Source organism: Monodelphis domestica, chromosome 6 (assembly GCF_027887165.1).
Source record: "Monodelphis domestica isolate mMonDom1 chromosome 6, mMonDom1.pri, whole genome shotgun sequence".
NCBI classification, from domain to species: domain Eukaryota; kingdom Metazoa; phylum Chordata; class Mammalia; order Didelphimorphia; family Didelphidae; genus Monodelphis; species Monodelphis domestica.
In genome coordinates, this window is record NC_077232.1 from 55,658,049 (window position 1) to 55,678,660 (window position 20,612).

Genomic DNA, 20,612 nt, shown 5'->3' on the forward strand with positions numbered 1-20,612 from the left:
GTTGGTGATGGAATACTATTGTGCTAAAAGGAATAATAAAGTGGAGGAATTCCATGGAGACTGGAACAACCTCCAGGAAGTGATGCAGAGTGAAAGGAGCAAAACCAGGAAAACATTGTACACAGAGACTGATACATTGTGGTACAATTGAAGGTAATGGACTTCTCCATTGGTGTCAATGCAATGTCCCTGAACAATCTGCAGGGATCTAAAAAACACTATCCACAAGCAGGAGATAAACTGTGGGAGTAAAAACACCGATGAAAAGCAACTGCTTGACTACAGGGGTGGAGGGGATATGACTGAGGAGAGACTCTAAATGAACACTCTAATGAAAATACCAGCAACATAGAAATGGGTTTGAATCAAGAACACATGTGATACCCAGTGGAATTGCGCGTTGTCTGTGGGAGAGGTGGTGGGAGGGATGGAGGGAAGAAAAGAAAATGATCTTTGTTTCCAATGAATAATGTTTGGAAATGACCAAATAAAAATTTTAAAAAATTTAAAAAAACGAAGAGAAAAAGAAAAGGAGAGAAAGGGAAAGGAGGCAGAAGAATGAGGAAGAAGAAGGGAATGAATGCAAGAGGACAGAGAAAAGTAATAGGAAGGGAGAAATAAAGGAAAGAGAGAGGGAGAAATGGAAAGGGGAAGAAAGAAATAAGGAAGGGAAAAATAAAAAGTGAAAGTGGTAGAAGGAAGGAAGAGAGAGAGAGAGAAGGAAGGAGGGAAAGAGGGAGCAAGAGAAATGGCTTCCAATAGTAAATAGAAACATTTGTAACAGTTTTTAAAAGTGACAACAGATAATTTGGCCTCTTTTACAAAAGAAAAATCTAATCTAGTGGGTTGCTGATATTTCTGAAAAGTTTTTTTGACGAGTGTTCAAGGGCTCAGGACACATTATCTTCCTCTTAAATCTTTATATGTGTGTATATAAATATATATATATGTGCACACCTACATATATAGTATATATGTGTTTATATTTATAAGTATATTGGGTTGCTTTTGCTTTGTTTTGTCTTAATGTTATTTTACCAGTATAGGGAGCTCCTGGTGAAAATTCCCTCAATCAAAGTAGATATGCTCCTCTGCAAATTCATCATAAAATTGCCTGGAGATCTAAAAATTTACATGATTTGCCCAAATGGCTCACAGAACCAGCATGTGTCATGAACCTAACATAAGTTTAGACCTTCCTCACCCCAGGAAGAGTACTCTACCCACTACATGGAGCTTCCTTTCAGAACTCAACTATACATAAGCATATATTAAAAATAACAGTTGTGCTAGCCTGTTAAGTTGCTTTATTTACCAAATTAGAATTATTTTCCTGGAAAGCCAAAGAAAAGAGGAATGAGATGAACTATCATAAAAAAACTATCACATTCACCTGTCCTGTAGCTCTTCTGTTTGAGTCCAAATCCAAACACACACAAAAATTGAACTAATCCATATATACCAAATAAATCAAAGAAGAAAAGGATTCATGTTTAATTAATTAAAAACTAAAAATATGCCAACCATTTGAGTAATGGATCATCAAATTGTACCTTATAAATATGAGACTATTATTCTGGCTTCTTTAGAAATGACAAAAAAGATGGTTTATATGAACTATGGCATAGTGAGTTGAGAAGAACCTAGAGGACAACTTAAACAATTAAAAACACATAGATACAAAGATAGATTGAGATATAGATAGATAGATAGATAGATAGATAGATAGATAGATAGACAAACAGCTTTGAAAGATAGAACTCTGATCAAGCACCAACCACAATTTCATAGGACTAAACGTAAACCATGTTCCCCACCTCTTGGCAGAGAAGTGATGGACTAGAAGTGCAGAATGAGACATCATACATTTTTAGGCTAGCGTGTGGATTTACTTTTTTATTTTCCTTATTTTTTACAAGCAAGAGTCCTGGATAAAAGACTTTTAGCAGGATATAATAGTGGGGCTAGTAATTGTGATAGCAAAAAATATAAGTTATTGAAAAAGTTTTTAAACCACAGAGAGCAGAAATTCCTAATGGGGAAACAAAGAGAGCAATGTTGAAACTATGTTAAATTTATATACTAAATTGTACTTACTAGAGATTTGGTGTCATATACAATCCTTTTTCTGGTATCTGTATAAGGAAATGTTCATATTTATGGATGCTTATCAAGTTCAGGGTGCTAAGAAAATTTTAAAATATTTTTAAATAGGTCAACTCACTCACTTAACAGAATCCATCTCTCCTTAAAAGAAAGAAACAAAAATCCTATCATTAAATTCCCTACACCTTATTGTTGTTGATATTAGAACTAATGATAAGTATAGCATATTAGAAAGAGCACTCATTTGGAGCTGGACTATCTGGATTTTGATCTGAGCTCTTCTTACCTGGGTAACTTTAAATACCTTGACTAAATTCAACACCTTCATTTTACAGATGAGGAAACTGAGACCCAGGGAGGCCCAAATTCACAGAAGCAATAAACATCTAAGACAAGGCTTGGACCCAGATCTCCCAACTCAAGTCAAAGATATTTTCACAATACCACACTGATAAGGGAGGGAGGGAGAAGGAAAGATAAAGATGGGAGGAGCATAGAGTATGATCATATAATTAAATAAAACTTCTGCTCCTAATCAATATTACCAATTTAATGTTATACCACACAGACATTAAAGATTCAAGCTTAAAAGTCCCTGGATACTTAAGGTAAAGATCAGTCAATGAACTCTGTTGATTGCTCTCAGGCCATTAATATTCCAAGCAAATGCAGTTCATCAGAAACATAAACAAATGAGAAGCAGATTTTCCTTTTGAAGAACTAAAGACTCTGGAGCCTTATTTCCTGTAGATTCACAGGAAAGACAAAAGTTTCAAAATATTCAGACAATCTATCAAAGACTTTCTCTTTAGAATTCACATAAGTCCAACACATAAAATCTATATGTCCATCAGAGAGAGAGAGAGAGAGAGAGAGAGAGAGAGAGAGAGAGAGAGAGAGAGAGAGAGAGAGCTCTTTTCTATGGTTGAATATGTATTCTCCAAATCCCTATATACTCCAATGTGGGAAGTCAAAGGAGATAGCTTTTAAAATTCTCTGGGCGCATTCCATTTGGCTTAAATGATTTGGTGCATTAATATTAATGAAGTTATGACTTTTGGCCTAAAAAGTAAAGGTTAATGGCTACACTCACTGGGTTTTTTTTTTTATTTTTTGCTATTTCTCACATACAATCTGAAATCTAATATGCATATATAAAAGTAGGAACAATCTGACCAAAATGTAGCCCTGATCCTTCATGTTTTCAATTAAGGTCAAAAGTCATCTGAACAATGACTCTCTTAATAGATATTGAAATCTTATTTAGTGTGTTACTTAAAACACTACCTTGACACTAGTTTATTTTTACATAATACTACAGATATGACCATTATCATATTCTCTACACTCTACACTACTCAATACATTTTTCCTGAGTTTCTTAGCTGATATAACTCACACTAAGGAAGAAGTAAGGCAAGTGTCAGTGTGTATTTAGTTCTGGATTTTCCCCATGTGGATTGTCCACAGTAAAAATTTAATCCCAAAACAGCTTCTCTCTACTTTGGATGCCACTTCCCACCTTTCCTCTTTCAGTATAAATGCTGAGAATGCAAACTAATTTAACTACCCTCAGTGATGCGTATAATTAGGAAGAGAAATTTGCTACTAAAAAATGAAAGCATTAGACTGAGCCACTATTTTCTATTTCTTAGGCCAGTATTTTCCAACAGGGTAGAGATTCTACCTGGCAAAGTAGGACTAAGGTTCCATTGAATTACAGAAACTTTTATCTTTCCACTTCTTTTTTTTTTAACCCTTACCTTCCATCTTGGAGTCAATGCTGTGTATTGGCTCCAAGGCAGAAGAGTGGTAAGGGCTAGGCAATGGAGGTCAAGTGACTTGCCCAGGGTCACACAGCTAGGAAGTGGCTGAGGCCAGATTTTGAACCTAGGACCTCCCGTCTCTAGGCCTGGTTCTCAAATCTTTCCACTTCTAAGAGATCTGAGGATGAATGAAAGGATGTTCCAGGAATCTCCAGAACTAGAAAACTCTAGCTCTTTTCCTCTACCTCTCATACTCCTAGCTTTCTCAAGACTCCCCTTCAAATCTTATCTTCAGCAACAGGCCTTTCTTGTTCTCTTCAATCATTTGATGCTGCTCCTCCAATATCTCCTTCCAGTATACTTTATAGATATCATATGTCTGTCTCTTTGTCCAATAAAGCATAGACTCCTTGAGGGCAAGAACTTGTTTTTATTTTTTCTTTTATATCCCCATTGCTTACTACAGAGCCCTTCTAATAAATGCTCATTAATTGGCTGAAGGATAGATTAGAAGGCCAAAATAATTCCTTCTATTAAAAGGAAAACATTGGAGGGAAGAGCATTTACCTTTCTCTTTATCTGTAGTACTTACTCCTTAGGTAGTTCTCCTGGAAAAAGTTTCTTCTTGAAAACTTAACTTCTTCTCTCATAATATTTTGTACTTGGGCCTAATTTTACCCATAATTCAGGAATAAAATTGAAACCCAAAGGATTTATTATTATATCTAGATAGTTGTATATTCTAGCAGACTGTGCAATTAGATTTAATCTATGTTAATTAAGCTTTCCAGTTTAACAAAGCTTCATATTAAAACACATTTGAATCATGACAAATAAACATTAAATCTTCATTGCCATTAAAATATTTCAGCAAGGAAAATCTGTCTTTGATATTCTCCCATTATATTCAGTTGGTACTGAATGCTTTTTTAATCCATCAAATTAACATTGTGGATTAGTACAAATAAAAAAAAAGTATTAACAAGGAACCATTTCATTACATGAAACAGTCAGTTTCAACTACAACAGTCAGGAAAGTTCTCAATAGCCATTATCTCCATGTTCTCCGTTCATCCTCAATATATTCATGAGAACTGAGTTGGTTTAGTCACGTGGGAAACTTCCACAAATAGCTATGTCAATGAGCTCAGTCTATGAATCAAGAGTCAAAGCCTTTCAAATGGACTGCCTCTGGTCATAGTATACATGCTAGGTGAAAGAGAAATGCCTTCTTTTTAATACAAGAAACCTGATTTAACTAAATGGATTCTTCTTCCACTAAGTAGCAAGATACTGCAAGCTTTCCTTGAAGCAACAATAAATAAGTCAGCTTTGGCTACATTCTTCGCAAAAAGGTTGAATAGTTGCTTACCTTCCATGGCATAAATGATGGTAGTCATATTCAAGTCTGAGCCCTCAGTTCATTTAAGCCCTCTTTACCATCATCTTTGATCAGCCAACCACTATTTCGGACTGAAATTCAACATTACTAGAAGGTAAGTGCAATGGGAGTCATTTTCTTTTAAATTTCCACCCAAAGGAAGAAGAATGCTTTCCCAGAACGTAGTTTCCCTATGTCCTAATGGCTCTCACTGTCAAATTTCTTGGCCCAATTCTATCCCACAATTGCAGCACAGCTTCTCTGGTGTCTCAATGTACTCTGCATTCACTTTTGTTCTTTCCATACTCCAGTTAACAATGAAAAACCAAAGAGTTAGTGAGGAAATCCATAGGTACAACCAACAAGAAATTGCAATAATGAACCAAACTTTACAGACCATGATGGCACAAGCATAATATAATGTAACACAGTTAGATAACAGTTTGCCTGAAGAAAGATCTGAGGGAGAAATTTCAAGGTTTCTTGCCTGTGGCTCCATCCAGTTTAAGAAAGGTCAGGAAAACTTGATAATATATTCTTTTCCCTCTTTGACTACTTTGCCCACCTGTTGTTGTTGTTGTTAATGATATAGCCCATAGTATAAGACCCTAAAGATCTGATTGTTATGGGAAAGGAACACAAAAGAGTTTAAATTGTGTATTTAAAGGAATGCACAACAGTTCTTAAAGCACCTCATGTCAAAATATGAGGGAAACAGTCTATCTGGAAGGATGTTGTTTTATTGTTCTTTTTAGCCCAGAAGAAAACATTGTTCAGTATTTAGTAAGATGAAGGTTTGAAGCACTATTCTAAAAAAGAATAAACTTTTATCACTTAGTTGTTGATTTAAACAAAAATAAATTAAATTAAGTTTTAGTTTCTTTTATTTGCTTTGATGAATTAAACTAATATTCTTTATACCTGGTTATTCAATAAACGTTTGCCTTTTTAATTAAAAATAATATTTTCTTGATATACAGCAGAGTAAAATTTGTTGCCCAGGTCTTGGATTCCTAAGGTCCATTTTTAGATCCTTTAATGGGAATGTCAGACAAAAGATTAATTCTCTGCATACCCTTTGATCCAGCAATACCACTACTAGGTTTGTACCTCAAAGAGATAATGAGGAAAAATACTTGTACAAAAAAATATTCATAGTCACACTCTTTGTGGTGGCAAAAAATTGGAAAATGAAGGATTGTCCCTCAATTGGAGAATGGATGAGCAAATCATGGTATATGATGGAGTTGGAATGCTATTATACTGTAAGGATTGATAATCTGGAGAATATCTATGTGAACTGGGAGGACTTCAATGAACTGATACAGAGTAATATGAGCAGAACCAGGAGAATATTATACACATAAAGTAAAACACAATCCAATGTAATGGACTTTGCTACTAATAGCAATGCAACAAGCCAGGACACTCCTAAATGACTTATGGGAAAGAATGCTAACCACATTGAGAGAAAAAAAAATTGGGAGTAGAAATGCAAGAGCAAAACATATGGCATCACTTATCACATGTATATGTGGGTATGTGATTTGGGGTTTAGGCTTTAAAAAGTGATCTATAGCAAAAATAAATGATGTGGAAGTAGGTATCATATGATAACATTTGTACAACCCAGTGGAATTGCTTGTCAGCTCTGGGAGGGGGGAAGAAAGAGGGGAGAGAATGAAAATGAATTATGTAAACATGGAAAAATATTTTAAAATCTTTTTAGAAAAAGGTTAATTCACAGGTACACTCAAGATTCAAGACACACTGGCAACTGAGTAGTAATGAATGCAGAGAAAAATCCAAATGGTAATGAATTGACTGATACCCACCTAGACGGCAGTCTCTTGTGGAATACTAAAAAAGTCTATCTGAAGTCCTCATCTCTTTAAAACTTTTATAAATGACTCAGATGAAGTTAGATGGCATCAACTCAAATTTGTGACTTATATAAAGCCAGAAAAGATTGCTAAAATATTGGATGACTGGATCAGGGCCCACCAAGATCTCATCATACTGGCAAAGCAGGTCATATGCAGTAAGATAAAATTTAATAAGAGTAGATACAAAGTTCCATACTTGAGTTCAAACGCACAAAGGATCTTCAGAGAATGAAATATAACTTGTAAGAACAGATATATTTAAAAGACCTCAGTGTTTCCATGGACTAAGAGCTCAATATGTACCATTAGAATGATAGAAGAGCCAAAGGAAGGTAATGAGATCTTAGGATGCATTAAAATAAATATTGTGTGCCTACAGATCATAGGAGGACTATGGGATACTCTGCAATAGTCAGACCAGATATGGAATACTATGTCTCTTCTTGGGTACTACAATTTAGGAATCACATTGACAGTCTGAAATGTGCCTAAAGAAGTGACCAAGATGCTTAGAGGGTTTATGTCCATGAAAAACATGAATCAGATTAAAAAATGCTTTGATATAGTGAAGAGAAGTTTTAGAAGTGATATAATTGCTACCTTATAACATTTGAAGCATTGTCAAATTAAAGAGCAAACAAAGGGTGATCAATGGGGTGATATTAAGAGATAAACAAATTTCACTTCATTATAAGGAAATTCTTCCTAAATGAAAACTATCCACAAATTAGCTGAATTTCCTTGAAAAGTAGTGAATTCTTGTCAAAAAGATTTTTTTAACCCTTACCTTCCATCTTAGAATCAAAACTATATATTGGTTTCAAGGTGGAAGAGTGGCAAAAGCTAGGCAATAGGGCCTAAATGATTTGTCCAGGTTCATGCAACTAGGAAGTATCTAAGGTCAAACTTGAACCCAAAATTTTTCATCTCCAGACCTGGCTCTCAATCCACTATAGCACCTAGCTGCCCCTATCTATATATAAGGGTTTTCAAGAAAAGTTTGGATGGCCAATTCTTAATGATGCAGTAGAGAGAATACATATTTCAGTTACAGATGGACCAGACTATGGAAAATTATATTTATAACAAATAAATACATTAATTTACATTTTAATAAGATTATTGGTGATAATATCATATATTTTTAAGTGGAAGGCAACTTTTAAGGCTATTAAATCCAACTGTCTCATTTCACAAAGGATAAAACTAAGGTTAAGTGACTTGCCCCAGGTCATATAGCTAGTAGGTGTATGAGACAGGATTTGAACTCATCTTCCTTATTCCTAGTCTAGGACTCTACATACTTTGCCTCCTAAGTGCTTAGGTGTCCTTCAAAAGAATTCGGGTTCTTTCAAAACTTTTTGAACAATGCCAACAATCAAATTTTCATGGACTTTCCCCTTAACATAATTATTAAGAATCATTCTTTTTAAAATTAAAACAGTCTGGAATTCATTTTATGATGATTCTTTAAGATTTAGTACTCTCTTTTCAAAAGTCATTAGTGCAAGCATTTATCAAATGAAGAGAATTAATTTCTGAGTATCTTAACATATTTTCCCATACAAAAGCATGAGATACAGAGAAAATGATTACAATTATATCTGTAGAACTCAAATCATAGAAATCTACCTAACCCTAACTACATCCCAATGGAGGAAGACAAGTGCTTACCTCATTCTACCCATGTAAGAAGCCAAGGAATTGAGTTATTTGCCCAATATCATGCAATAAAAAGCCATAAAGGGAACCTAGGTCCTATCCACCAGGGCAGTTCTTTTCTACCAAATTAATGATAACACCATATCCTTAGTAATCTTAGTTCAGAGAATCCAAATGGACCAACAGGTCTTTCTTTCTTAAGACATTGACTTACACTAGATAGAAAGATAGATAGGTGATATCAATAGAGAGACAGACAGATTATTCCAAAGTCTCAATGCTGTTTTAAACTATTAAAATATGTTTATGCAACTTATAGTTTCTAAGTTCTGCCTTTCTTCATGGTGTTTCCTCTCACTTTGAGGTCTTCCCTGTTCCTCTATCTCTACTAACCCAGATCCTACCCACCCTGCAAAGTTCTGTTCAAGCCTTACCTCCTTTAACAAGTCTTCCCAGATTACTCCTACTCATGGTGATCTCACCTTCTTCTGAACTCACATCACATTGTCTATAGCATACATGTAATCATCCCTGAGATTATATTTGGGTAGGGTTTTTTTTTGTATTATCCTTTAACTTTCTAACTAAGTATCTACATCTTTTCTCCCCAAATAGATTGTAAGTTCCTTTAGGGCAGGGTTTATTTCGTATATATTATGTAATCATAGCCATTGAATTGGAAAGCAACTTAGTCCAATTTTTTTTTATAGATGAGAAAACTGAAATCCAGTGTGTTTAAGGTACTTGTACAAGTTGACACAATCATAAAATAATAGATGTTGGGAAAGACCTTGGAGGTCATCTTGATGAACCCTCTAATTTTACAAATGAAGAAATTAAGGCTAAGAAGGTTAACTGATTTAACTAAGGTCATAGAGGTAGTAAGTATCAGAGATTCTGATTCCAGAGCCTGTGCTTTTCTCACTATCTCACACTATTCTCCTACTCTTTGAATTAGATGACTTTATGGTCCTCTCCAACTCTTAAGAATTAGTGATTTTAGTTTCCCCTTTCTTAGTATCTATACCTTTTACTTAATTTTATTTACATCACTTAACTCCCCCATATCACTTAGAACAGTGCCCAGTAGAAACTGATTTATTGATTGTGAGAAATATAAGAAATTCTTGTAATAAAAAATAATTCTATCCTAGACAATAATCATCACTTTGAATTCCATAACAAAGGAAGTTAATAAAACTGATCATTTAAGGCCCTGGCAGAGAGGAAACTATGATTCTTCATATGCAGTGAATATATATGAGCACATATCAGTCACTTACAAATGGCCCATGGAGAGGTTTTTAATTTTTTTATAATCCCCTATTGTATCTACCCCATAATAATTTACTAAGGTGTAGTTAGTAACAATAGGGACTTAAGTCAGTGAGGTCAATTCTATATCCCTGTAACAGAAACCTATAATGACCATTCAATTAGGATAGTTGGTAGCCTCTCAGAAAAAAGTGAAATCAAAGATCATTTTCTTACCTGTGCTCGAGTTCTCGGATAGACAGAATCACTCCTGAAGTTGATGGCCTCTGCTGTACAGTAGCCAGGAAGGTGAATTCACTTTTATTCCGAAAGAGCTGAATTAACTTCTCAGTCACATGTGGGGCTGCATGGATTTCTCTTTCTACATCTAAGAGTTTATTTGAAGAAAAAAGAGATAGGAAAGAAGGAAGAGCAGAAGAGAGAAATGAAAAGAAGAAGAGAAAAGAGGAAAAAAAGAAGAAAAACACCCTGAGTAAAACTACAGAGACCAAAGGATACAGCTTACATTTTTCATTTTTCTCCCTTGTCGATATTTTTCATTTTCAAGAGTCATCCACTACGCCATACGGCAGCATTCATTCAATACAAAACCTGGAAATACCATCTCTGTCAATGTGCCCACTTGTCACTTTGACAAGTTCACAATTGGCTAGCCACTGATTTTCTGACAGGAATTTTGACGGGACACTGAGCAATCGGGTCCTGCTGCAAGCAGATTAAGTTGCTGTAAATAACATGAGAGGCAGGCAGATAAACGGGGTCCTAAATTCTCAAGGACCTCGGAAATAACAGCACCCAATGCCATGTAACGGGTTTCAATTTCAATTTTAACTTTAGCATGGTTACTATTCCTCCATTGCACAATCAAAGCAATTCATCTGTATGTGGGATAAGACCATCATCACTATGCTAATAAAAGTTGTGTTGGTCTATGCTTAAAGAATAAGCTTATGCTTATTAATAAATTAATATAGAATAAGCTATGCCTATAAACCCCAAATGTATGGATCTTCACTGTGTGTATGGAATCACACTGTATATTTGCAGCTCTCTAAGCCTATAGATTGTGAAAAAAGTTGCCAATATGCAATGGTGAGGTGATTTCCTCACCGAGAATTCCCTAAATATATCTTGGGGGGAGATCATAAAGCATGCAAAATATGATTTTCCTCGTGAAATAGTTATTTAGCTCATAACTTGTCCAGTTAGATTGTAAACCTTAAAATTTCTTAGACGCAACATTTATAAGTCTAAGAAATTTTAAGGTTTACAAGATTCAATATCTTTCAACCCAGACAATCCTACTAGCCAGAGTTTATCTTTCTTCAAACACAAAATGATGATCATCGTTCACTATATATTCAGAATCACCCCCACTTATGATAAAGCCTATAATTACATTATTTCAGGGTAAAACTACTGTGGAATAGGTAGGAAGATGCTGCAGTGGGTAGAGTGCTGGTCCTAGAATCAGGAAAAGCCTTAGTTAAAATACAGTCTCATACAATTACAGTGTGATTAGTAAGTCATTTTAATCCCATTTGCCTCAGTTTCCTCATTTATAAAATTAACTAGAGGAGAAAATAGCAAACTTCTATAGTATCCTTGCCAAGAAAATCCCAAAAGAGGTCACAAAGATTCTGATAAGACTAAAATAGCTAAACAACAAAAAATCTGCTCATATCAGAATCAATCAGAATTAAATCAATTATTGTACATTTAATCAGTAAAACTATGTGCCAGGCACTATACTGAGTTTTTGGGAAACAAACAAAGGCCAAATAACAGTCTCTGCTCAAAAGTCTTCACAGTCTAATGGAAGAAACATGAAAGAATTCAAGAGCTGTTACCCAATATTATATGATGGAAAATCAATGAGTATCACACAAAACCATGCACCATATACTCCTCCACTAGCATGACCACTTTCCCTGAAACTATATGTCAAAGGTCTGTTTGCTTTTTTCATTTTAGTACTCTATGACACACTTTTTAAAAAACGAAGCCTTGGAAGAGTTTCTTAAATGGCATCACAAAGAATCAGAAATTACTGAAAAATATCCAAACAACAACATGTTCAAAGATAATAGATGATAATTTTGTGACATCACTGAAGTCAGGAAAGTTATCAAGTAGGACAGAAAGAAGTGGAGCTGAGATTTAAACAAGTTAATGATTCTAAGAAATGGAAGTAAGGAGGAAATGCATTCCAAACATTGAAGGGTTGGAAGGGGAGCCATCTACAAAGGCATGGAAACAAGCAATTGAAAGAAGCCTATGAGGAAAGGAACTGCAGCGCTATGATTTGACTAGAACAGAGAGAGTTGAGTTAAATAAAAGGCAATAAAGACTAAAAATGTAAGTTGAAGTCAAGCTGTGAAGAACTTTTAATGTTGAGCAGAAGAGTTGCAAAAACTCTAAAAGCAAAAGGAAATCATGGAGGCTTGCTGAGCAAGATTGTGATTTGGCCAGTGCTGTGCTTCAGAAATATTACTGTGGCAGCTATGTGAAGGATGGATAGAGGGAACAGCAACCTCTGCACATTTAATAATACCCTTCTCTTATTTCCCAAAATACTGTCCATTCTCCAAGTCTTCACTCAGGTCTTAACTCCTTACTGAAGTTTTTTTAAGCATCTAGTCAATAGGTGCTTTCCTAGTCAATAGGAGGCAATTTCCTAGTCAATAGAAGAACATTTCTTTCTTATGAATTTCCATAGCATTCATTACAATTTGTCCCTCACTTGGCACTTAAAAGTTGTTCCTTTCCTTTGCCATATCTTTTTTTTAAGTATATAAGTATTTTCACTCCAACTAGATCACAACTTTTTAAAAGAAGTATCCATTGTACTGTCATTAAGTATCCAATGGATTCCAACTTAGGAGAGTTATTAAACTCGTTCTTCCTTTCTCTAAATTTTCCTATTTCCACTGAGAAGTCATTATCTTTCATGTCATCTTCTCTTTATTCATAATGGCATCACCATAGTTCAGGTGTAAAATACAAAGCCGACTATATGACATCTTTTGAAGATGTTTCAATGTCTTTTTATTGCTTCTAGGCTAAAAAACAAAATCCTAAACTTGACATTCCAAGTCTGTATTCCAAATACTCTATATTCCAGGAAAATGGGCTATTTATTATTCTTCAAATTTAACATCTTATCTCTCACTTCTAGATCTTAGCATAGATTGTCCTTCATTCCTGGAATGCCCTCCACTCTTTACTTTTGTCTTTTGGTATCTTAAGCTCTCATCGGGATTGAGCATATGGACCACCTCATACAGATACCTCACCCACACAGATATTAGTTATCACTCTATCATCTCAAATTAATTATCTGTTTCTAGTGGAATATAAGCTCCTTAGGGTGTATGGGGTGCTCAGGGAGGAGGAGTATCTCTGGTATGGAGGGCTTATCGTGCCCTCCTAAGGCAGCTCTCCAAACTCTGACCCTCACCTGACACCCAGCTCTCACTTGTGGCTCCCAGTAGCTGCTAGCATGCGGCAGCGGCCACACCCCAGGCAACAGCTTTGACAGGCCGGCTAAACCTTCTGAGGGTAGCCATCGGGTTGTCAATCCCTGGTGAACCAGGGCTTTGCTCACCCAGCATGTGAAGACTGCTTTGCCGGAACAGGCGGAAGAAACCAATAAGAAGGTTCAACGGTTGAGAGGGCGACGCAGCAAAGCACTGTGGGGTGCTTAGGGCGTGTTGGAGCACAAAGGACAACATGGCCACCCAATGCAGCTGAGGAAGTCTCCAGGTGTAACGACTTTTCGTTCCACTGGACCCAGGCTTCCAAAGCCGAGAGAGTGGGACTGTCTCTGTGCATCGACTTTTCCACTTAAATCTCCTTCACGCACAAGTGTCTTTGTGCACATTCATCTATCATAGATGAAAACGCACAAAGACAACTGTCATCCTCGGTTACTGAGAGACTACTACTATATAGGGTCAAGGATAGCATCTAGCAAAATTCTTTGCACATAGTGGGTAAAAATACAAAATTACTGAATTGAATTGAGTTTGCAGAGAGATAGACTATGTAGGCTTAATAGAAAGGAAAACACCCTAGCAATTAGAGCTCTCCAAAAGCAGAATGGGCTGCCTCAGTAGGTAATATGTTCTCTGTCTTTAAGTGAAGAGTGGATGGCCACTTGTTGTGGCTGCCATAGATGAAATTCTCTGAGAGGCACAGATTAGAAAGAAAAAGAGGAACAAATATTTATTAAGCATGTACTATGGGCCAGACAGTGTGTTAAGAGTTTACAAAAAAATGATTTTTTCTTCACAACAACCATGGGAGGTACTGCTATCAAAACTATTTTCCTCAGTTTTCCCAAATATAAAATGGGGATAAGTGACTTGCCCAGGGTGCCATAACTAGTAAGTATCTGAGGATAGATTTCAGCACATTTTCTTTACTTCAGGCACAGCACTTTATCTATCCACTGTACCAACTAGTTGCCTAGGTGACTTCTATAAAGTCCAATACATCTTAGAGTTTGTGATCCTTCTTCAACCCTGTTCCACCCAAGCCCCTGCACATTTATACATCATGCACCGAGAACTGGATTTTGCATATGGTAGATGTTGACTGACATCCTGAGTACCATCAGAACAATCAAGAGGACCATCCCTTTTTAGAAGTGATACCTCTCTTGCAGGTGAAAAATTTGGAGCAATCTGCTCAGCTGGAAACTCTCAAGAAAACCCAACATCGCTCTGCCCCTCAGTTGCTGACTTAATCTGCCAAGCAATTCCCTTTCTCTCAAAACACTTATTTGATCTTGTTTTACATAACTATAAATGCTAACAGTAAGAAAATTGTCCACTGATTTTTTTTTCCTCCAAAACCAGAAGATATGTTCACACCTCTGAAAGGTCAACTGCTACTAGCTGGAACTAATAAAGCTGGGCTCTTCTTCACCTTTGCCCCCTGCCCTGTCTACCCATTGTGTCTTCATTGGTTCTCCTCACAGGCTTTCCCAGAAGGCAGGAGAACATTTTCAGGTAAGATCTGAAAGATCAGTCCTTCCTTTTACAACTAGTGAATAAATGAGTAGCACACCAGAGTGGAGAACTCTCCCCACTCTGCTTCAACCAGTGTAAAATGCCAAAAATGTCCATTTCAATATAGTAAAAGGTAATGTGTGTTCTCGGTTTCAGTAAAAAGCCTTGTGGAAAATGTTTAACATGATCCCTACCAGCTAGCAGCATGCAGGCAAGAGTACTAAAAGCTTCCATTTCTTCTAGTGATGGAGGGTGTGGGATAAAGGAAGCTGGAGGATTAAGAACTGGCCTTTAATCCAATTCTCTCACTGACTAGAGACAGGACCCAAGCACTATCTTTTGCCTCTCCTGACCCTTCCTCCCACCCACTAAACTACCTGGTATTTAACAATTGTGCATTCATTTGTATGTACTCACTTTATATTTAATCTTCATATACTACACATGCACTTGTCTTTTCCCTTTAGAATAGAAACTACTTGTGAGCTGCAACTGTTTCATTTTTTTTATTTGTATCTCTGGCATAAAGTATAGTGACTAACACATAGTAGGTACTTTACAAACTCTTGCTATTTGACCAATTAGGTAGGTGGTGAACCATCAAAATGTATGTGTCTGTCTGTCTGTCTCTCTTCAATTTCCAGTGAGAATGTTAGGAAAAAATGACCTCTAAAGTCCCTTTACGATTTGAGTGGAATTGATCAGAATTGTAGAATGAGCTTCAAAATCTAGCTATTACCCATCTAAAATCAACTCCACGGGGGAACATAAACAAAAAATTCATTAATTAGCTTAGACCTGCTACTTGTCACCAGCTTTTGTACCATCTGCTGGATTTCCTGGCATCATTGGTGGTTGCGGTGGGGGTAATCAGGGGAGTCTTCCATTCAACTTTAGAGCCAATAGGAAGAGAAGTATTTGTTTGGAACTCTTAGGATCAGCTCCACATAAAAGGTGTCAACATGTTCATTGGCACCTTGTTGACAGGTACCTCTTTTAAGGCAGATCTAAATAGTGAAAAGAACAAACTCTAGGATCAGAGGACTTGGGTTTAATTTTTGATATTTTCTACCTTGATGACCTTGGGCAGGCCAACTTCCCTGTGCCCCTGCTTACTCCTCTGTAAAATGAGACTGATTAAACTATCTGGAACTAGATAGTCTCTGCAGTTTCTTCTAGTTATAGAGATCTAATTTCCTGATCCATCTACTAGGAAGGAGGAAAAGAACTGCATTCTCTAAATCTTGGTCATAGGTTCTTGGTCAATTAAAGATATTTCAATTTTTAAAACAATCTATTATTTCATTGATCAAATACTACAGCCACCCATGCAGACCATGTAAAGAATTTCAAATGTTGCTGTATCTGGAAACAGTTATTATACTACCTATGGGATCTTGGGTAAGTCATTTTAATCCTCAGTTTCTGCAATGGTAAAATGAAGGGATGGAACTAGATAATTACTGAAGTCTCTTTTGGTTCTATGATATTTATGAACATCTGATTATGAGTCTCTCTAGACTTAGCTCTACTGGTCCATGAAGGATGGATGAGCAATCTACACCAGGCTTCTACTAAAAGCCCTTTTAACTGGATTAAGACCTATCAGGTTTGTGCTCACTCCTACTAACATAGTCTTTGAGATCTTACAGTCATCACCACTAGTTCACAAAAGAAAAAGTTATTGCAAATGTACCTATTTTGCAGATTCCCCTCAACTTATTAGAACTTAACAAGAAGAGTGTTTTATTTTCTTCTGTCCTTGGATGAACCTATTGGTTTTCATTTTAAGAGAGATTACAAAAACATGCCAGGGCAATGATTAGCACCAAAGGCAAATAAAAAGAAATGAAGGGAAGAAATTAAATTAAGAAATGAGTTCTCTGTGTCATTCTCTCTTCTTCACAGATATGCATTCTTTCTCTCCTTTTTTCTAAGCCCTTACCTTCAGCCTTAGAATCAATACTGTGTATTGATTCCAAGGCAGAAGAGCAGAAAGGGCTAGGCAATGGGGGTTAAGTGATTTGCCCAAGGTCACACAGCTAGGAAGTGTCCGAGGTCAGATTTGAACCCCTCCAGGACCTCCTGTCTCCAGACTGGGCTCTCAATCCACTGAGCCACGCAGCTTCCCCCTCTTCTTTTCTTGATTAGCAATGTGAATGGGGCATGCTAGCAGTGGATTACATACCCATATCCATTTCTGTGCATATATGCACACACAAACATGAACACATGTGTGCATTCTCAGGGCTACCTATTTAAAGTTCTCAGACTCATTCTAACATTGTCCAGGCTAGTAGAGTAAGAGAAAAATCTCAATTCCCAAGGCTGACTGAAGGACATTGCATTTAGGACAAAAGAAAGCATAAGAATAGATCCTTGCCCACTCCCAGCAGGGAAGGTGTCCGCAAGGGTGAAAGCATCAGCCATGAGTCCTGGGCACCCTCTCCTCTCTGCCCCATGGCAGCTAATCTCAGCCCAAACTGCCTGAAGGAACAGGCTACATTAACTGTAATTACAGGCTGTTTACATTAAGAACCTCAGGGAATGTAGAAAGCTCTAAATATAGCCTACACAGTTTCTGTTTGCCTGAATACCATTGAGCTAATGGTAAGAAAGATTTCCCTCAAAAGGGGAAAATAACATATTGCTAATTTGGAATGGCAGTCCGCACTTAATTTCCAAGTTCAAAGGAAATTGCCAATACAGAACTGACAACCGCTATAAGGCAAGTCACACAAAGGACCCCAAATTTTAAATTGCTCCAAGCAGCTGTCATTCTTTCAGGTCACTGGGGTCTGGTCGCTTAAGCAGCTTGGTACAATGAAAAAGAATGCCAGATTTGGGGCCAGAAGATCTGGGTTAGAATCTTATCTCCAATGTGATCTTCCAACCTTTCAATATTGAACCTTAACTTCTAAAACTTGAGTTAAAACTGTCCAGAGTGAGGTAATCAACATGATAAAGGGCTTTGATTCCATATCATACACAGAAATTGGTTGAAGGAACAGATGATGTTTAGAAAAGAAAGGAGAGAGCTCAGGGAACACAATCTACTCACCTTAGTTATCTGAAACACTCTCATGAAGAAGAGGGACTAGACTTGTTTTTTTAGTCCCCTAGTATAGAATCGGGAGGAACTGGTAGAAATTGCCAAGAGGATGGGAAATTTAGGCTTGCTATCAGGAAAACCTTCCTAATAATGAAACTGTACAGAAGTAGAATGGACCACCTTAGAAATTAATACGTGCCCTCTAATTAAAGGACCAAAAATAGAAACCACTTGTTAGGTGTGTGACTGTGAAGATTATTGCTCAGGTATGGATTGAACCAGATGGCATCTGAGCCTTCGGAAATTGTGTGATTGTGAGATTCTCTCTGGACCTCACAGTTTTCTCAGCCCTAAAATAAGTCAAATTCTCTGACTCTAACTTTTAGAAAAAAGCAAATCCAAATAAAAGAGGCTAGGGGAAAGAAATTAGACAAAATGATGTTACAAGTACCTTGTAACTCTTTATCTATGAAAGAATGATATTATATACACCCAGAAGAGAACAACTCTGAGCTAGTGAATAGTGAATAATTCCAGGTTTTAGCCAAGCTAGACTACTTGGTATTCCCATTAAATGCTATTCCACTTCCCACCTCCATATCTTTAACCAAGCTCTTCCTCATGCCTAGAAGGTTTCCCTCTTAACCTTTGTTTCATAGCCCTTAATTTTCTTCAAAGTTGAGTTCAGGTCCCCCTTCATACAGAAAACTTTTCCTGATCCTCCTACATATTGATGCTCCTCAAATTATCTTGTATTTATTTATCTACTTACATGTTTTCTCCCCTAGTAGAAGGTAAAGACATTGAGGACAGGAGCTATATTTTGAAAGTTTTATTCATATATCCCCAGCACTGTGTCTCATACAGACTAGAAATCAACTAAATGCTCACATTGAATTAAAAAGCCAGTAATAGTAATAATAATCAAGTAAAAGATTTCTAACAAGCTCAACTCAGAACCATCCAATAGAATTTTCCACTATGTTTCTCTACCTTCAGCCACAAGCCTTCTCTGTGACCTTGGAATCCTCCTTCCTCTGTCTAGACATCAGTTCCTTCATTTGTATGATGACTGGATAGAATGAGATCATTCTCAAGGTCTTTTCCAACTCGAATTCTGATTCCAACTTTTAGGAGAAAGAGGTGAATCCAAAAATAAAGGAAGGAAATCAAATTTGCAACAGAGATTTTTTTTAACCTCCTAATTTGTAAGGATGTATTGGGGTCAGAATAGCTTCGTTGCCATTCATTTCTCTCACCCGCTACATGTACAATGCTGAATACTGAGAGCAGATATGACCCTTTGGAATGGACCAAAAACACAGCAGAATTCTGAGACCTTGAAGAGAGACTCAATGTTCACCCTACAACAGCAGAACAAGTCACCATGTTTTGAAGAAACTTGAGAAGACTGACATGAAGACAGAAAGGAAAAGAAGTTAGGAGTCAATTTAATGTACAGTTAACCAGAACATCCCCTCCTCTTGGAATCACAGAATTCCCCAATGGAGAGACCTCCAAGGCAAGTGAGTTTAAACTATATCAGCATAAGTACAGACTCTTCATCTTCCTCAACAAGAGTTCAGCTAGCCTTTGACTGAAGCTTTCTAGTAATGGAGAACCATTCCTCCTGAGGCAGCCCAGGCCAGTTTGGGAGCAGCCCTCATCCTGAGGAAATTCTTCCTTATGTTAAAACTTGCTTTTTTATGCAACTCCTGCCCATTGCTACTAGTTCTGTTCTCTGAGGCCAAGCGAAAAATGAATCTCCCTTCCATAAACAAATAGAACATTTTTATTAAGTACTTACTATGTGCCAGCCATCACGTTAATTTTTAGGAATACAAATACAGTCAAAAAAGGCAGTCCCTACTTCAAGGAGCTTACATTCTAATGGGGCAAGACCACATACAACAGGATCTGGGAGTAGGCAGGGGAAGTTGGTGCTGTTTTTCAGTCGTATGTCCAACTTTTAGTGACCTTGTTTGGGGTTTTCTTGAGAAAGATACTGGAATGGATGGACATATCCTTTTCCAATTCACTTTACAGATGAAGAAACTGATGCAAACAGGGTTAAGTGACTTGTTCATGATCCCATAGTTATTAAGTGTCCTTGGCCAAATTTGAAATCAGGTCTTTCTTATTCCAGGTCTAGTACTCTATCCACCTCTCTGCCCATGAGATAAGTATTGTTTTTATCCCCATTCTGATATCTTTCAGTCATTCAATCACTTCCAACACTTTGAGACCAATTGGATCATGTTGTTCATGGGGGACTGAAGTGGTTTGCCATTTCCGTCTCCAGTTCATTTTACAAATGAGGAAACTGAGGCAAACAGAGGATAATTATCTTGCACCAAGCTAGTAAGAGAGGTTAGATTTGAACTCAGGTCTTCCTAAACCCAGCATTCTATCTACTGTGCCATCTAGCTGCCCTAAGGAGATATTTCCAAGGTAGAAAAATACAGTTTC

The 20,612-nt window shown here is 36.9% G+C and overlaps 1 protein-coding gene across 3 annotated transcripts in view; it reads right to left on the reverse strand.

Moving 5' to 3' along the window:
- The window catches only part of NELL1 (neural EGFL like 1), a 947,998-nt gene that overhangs the window by 838,595 nt on the left and 88,791 nt on the right, over window positions 1-20,612 (reverse strand). For all 3 annotated transcript variants that reach the window (XM_007497168.2, XM_056802023.1, XM_056802024.1), the window contains one exon: window positions 10,293-10,443. In XM_007497168.2, coding sequence (XP_007497230.1) covers window positions 10,293-10,443 — 151 coding nt within the window. The remainder of the gene's footprint in view (window positions 1-10,292; window positions 10,444-20,612) is intronic.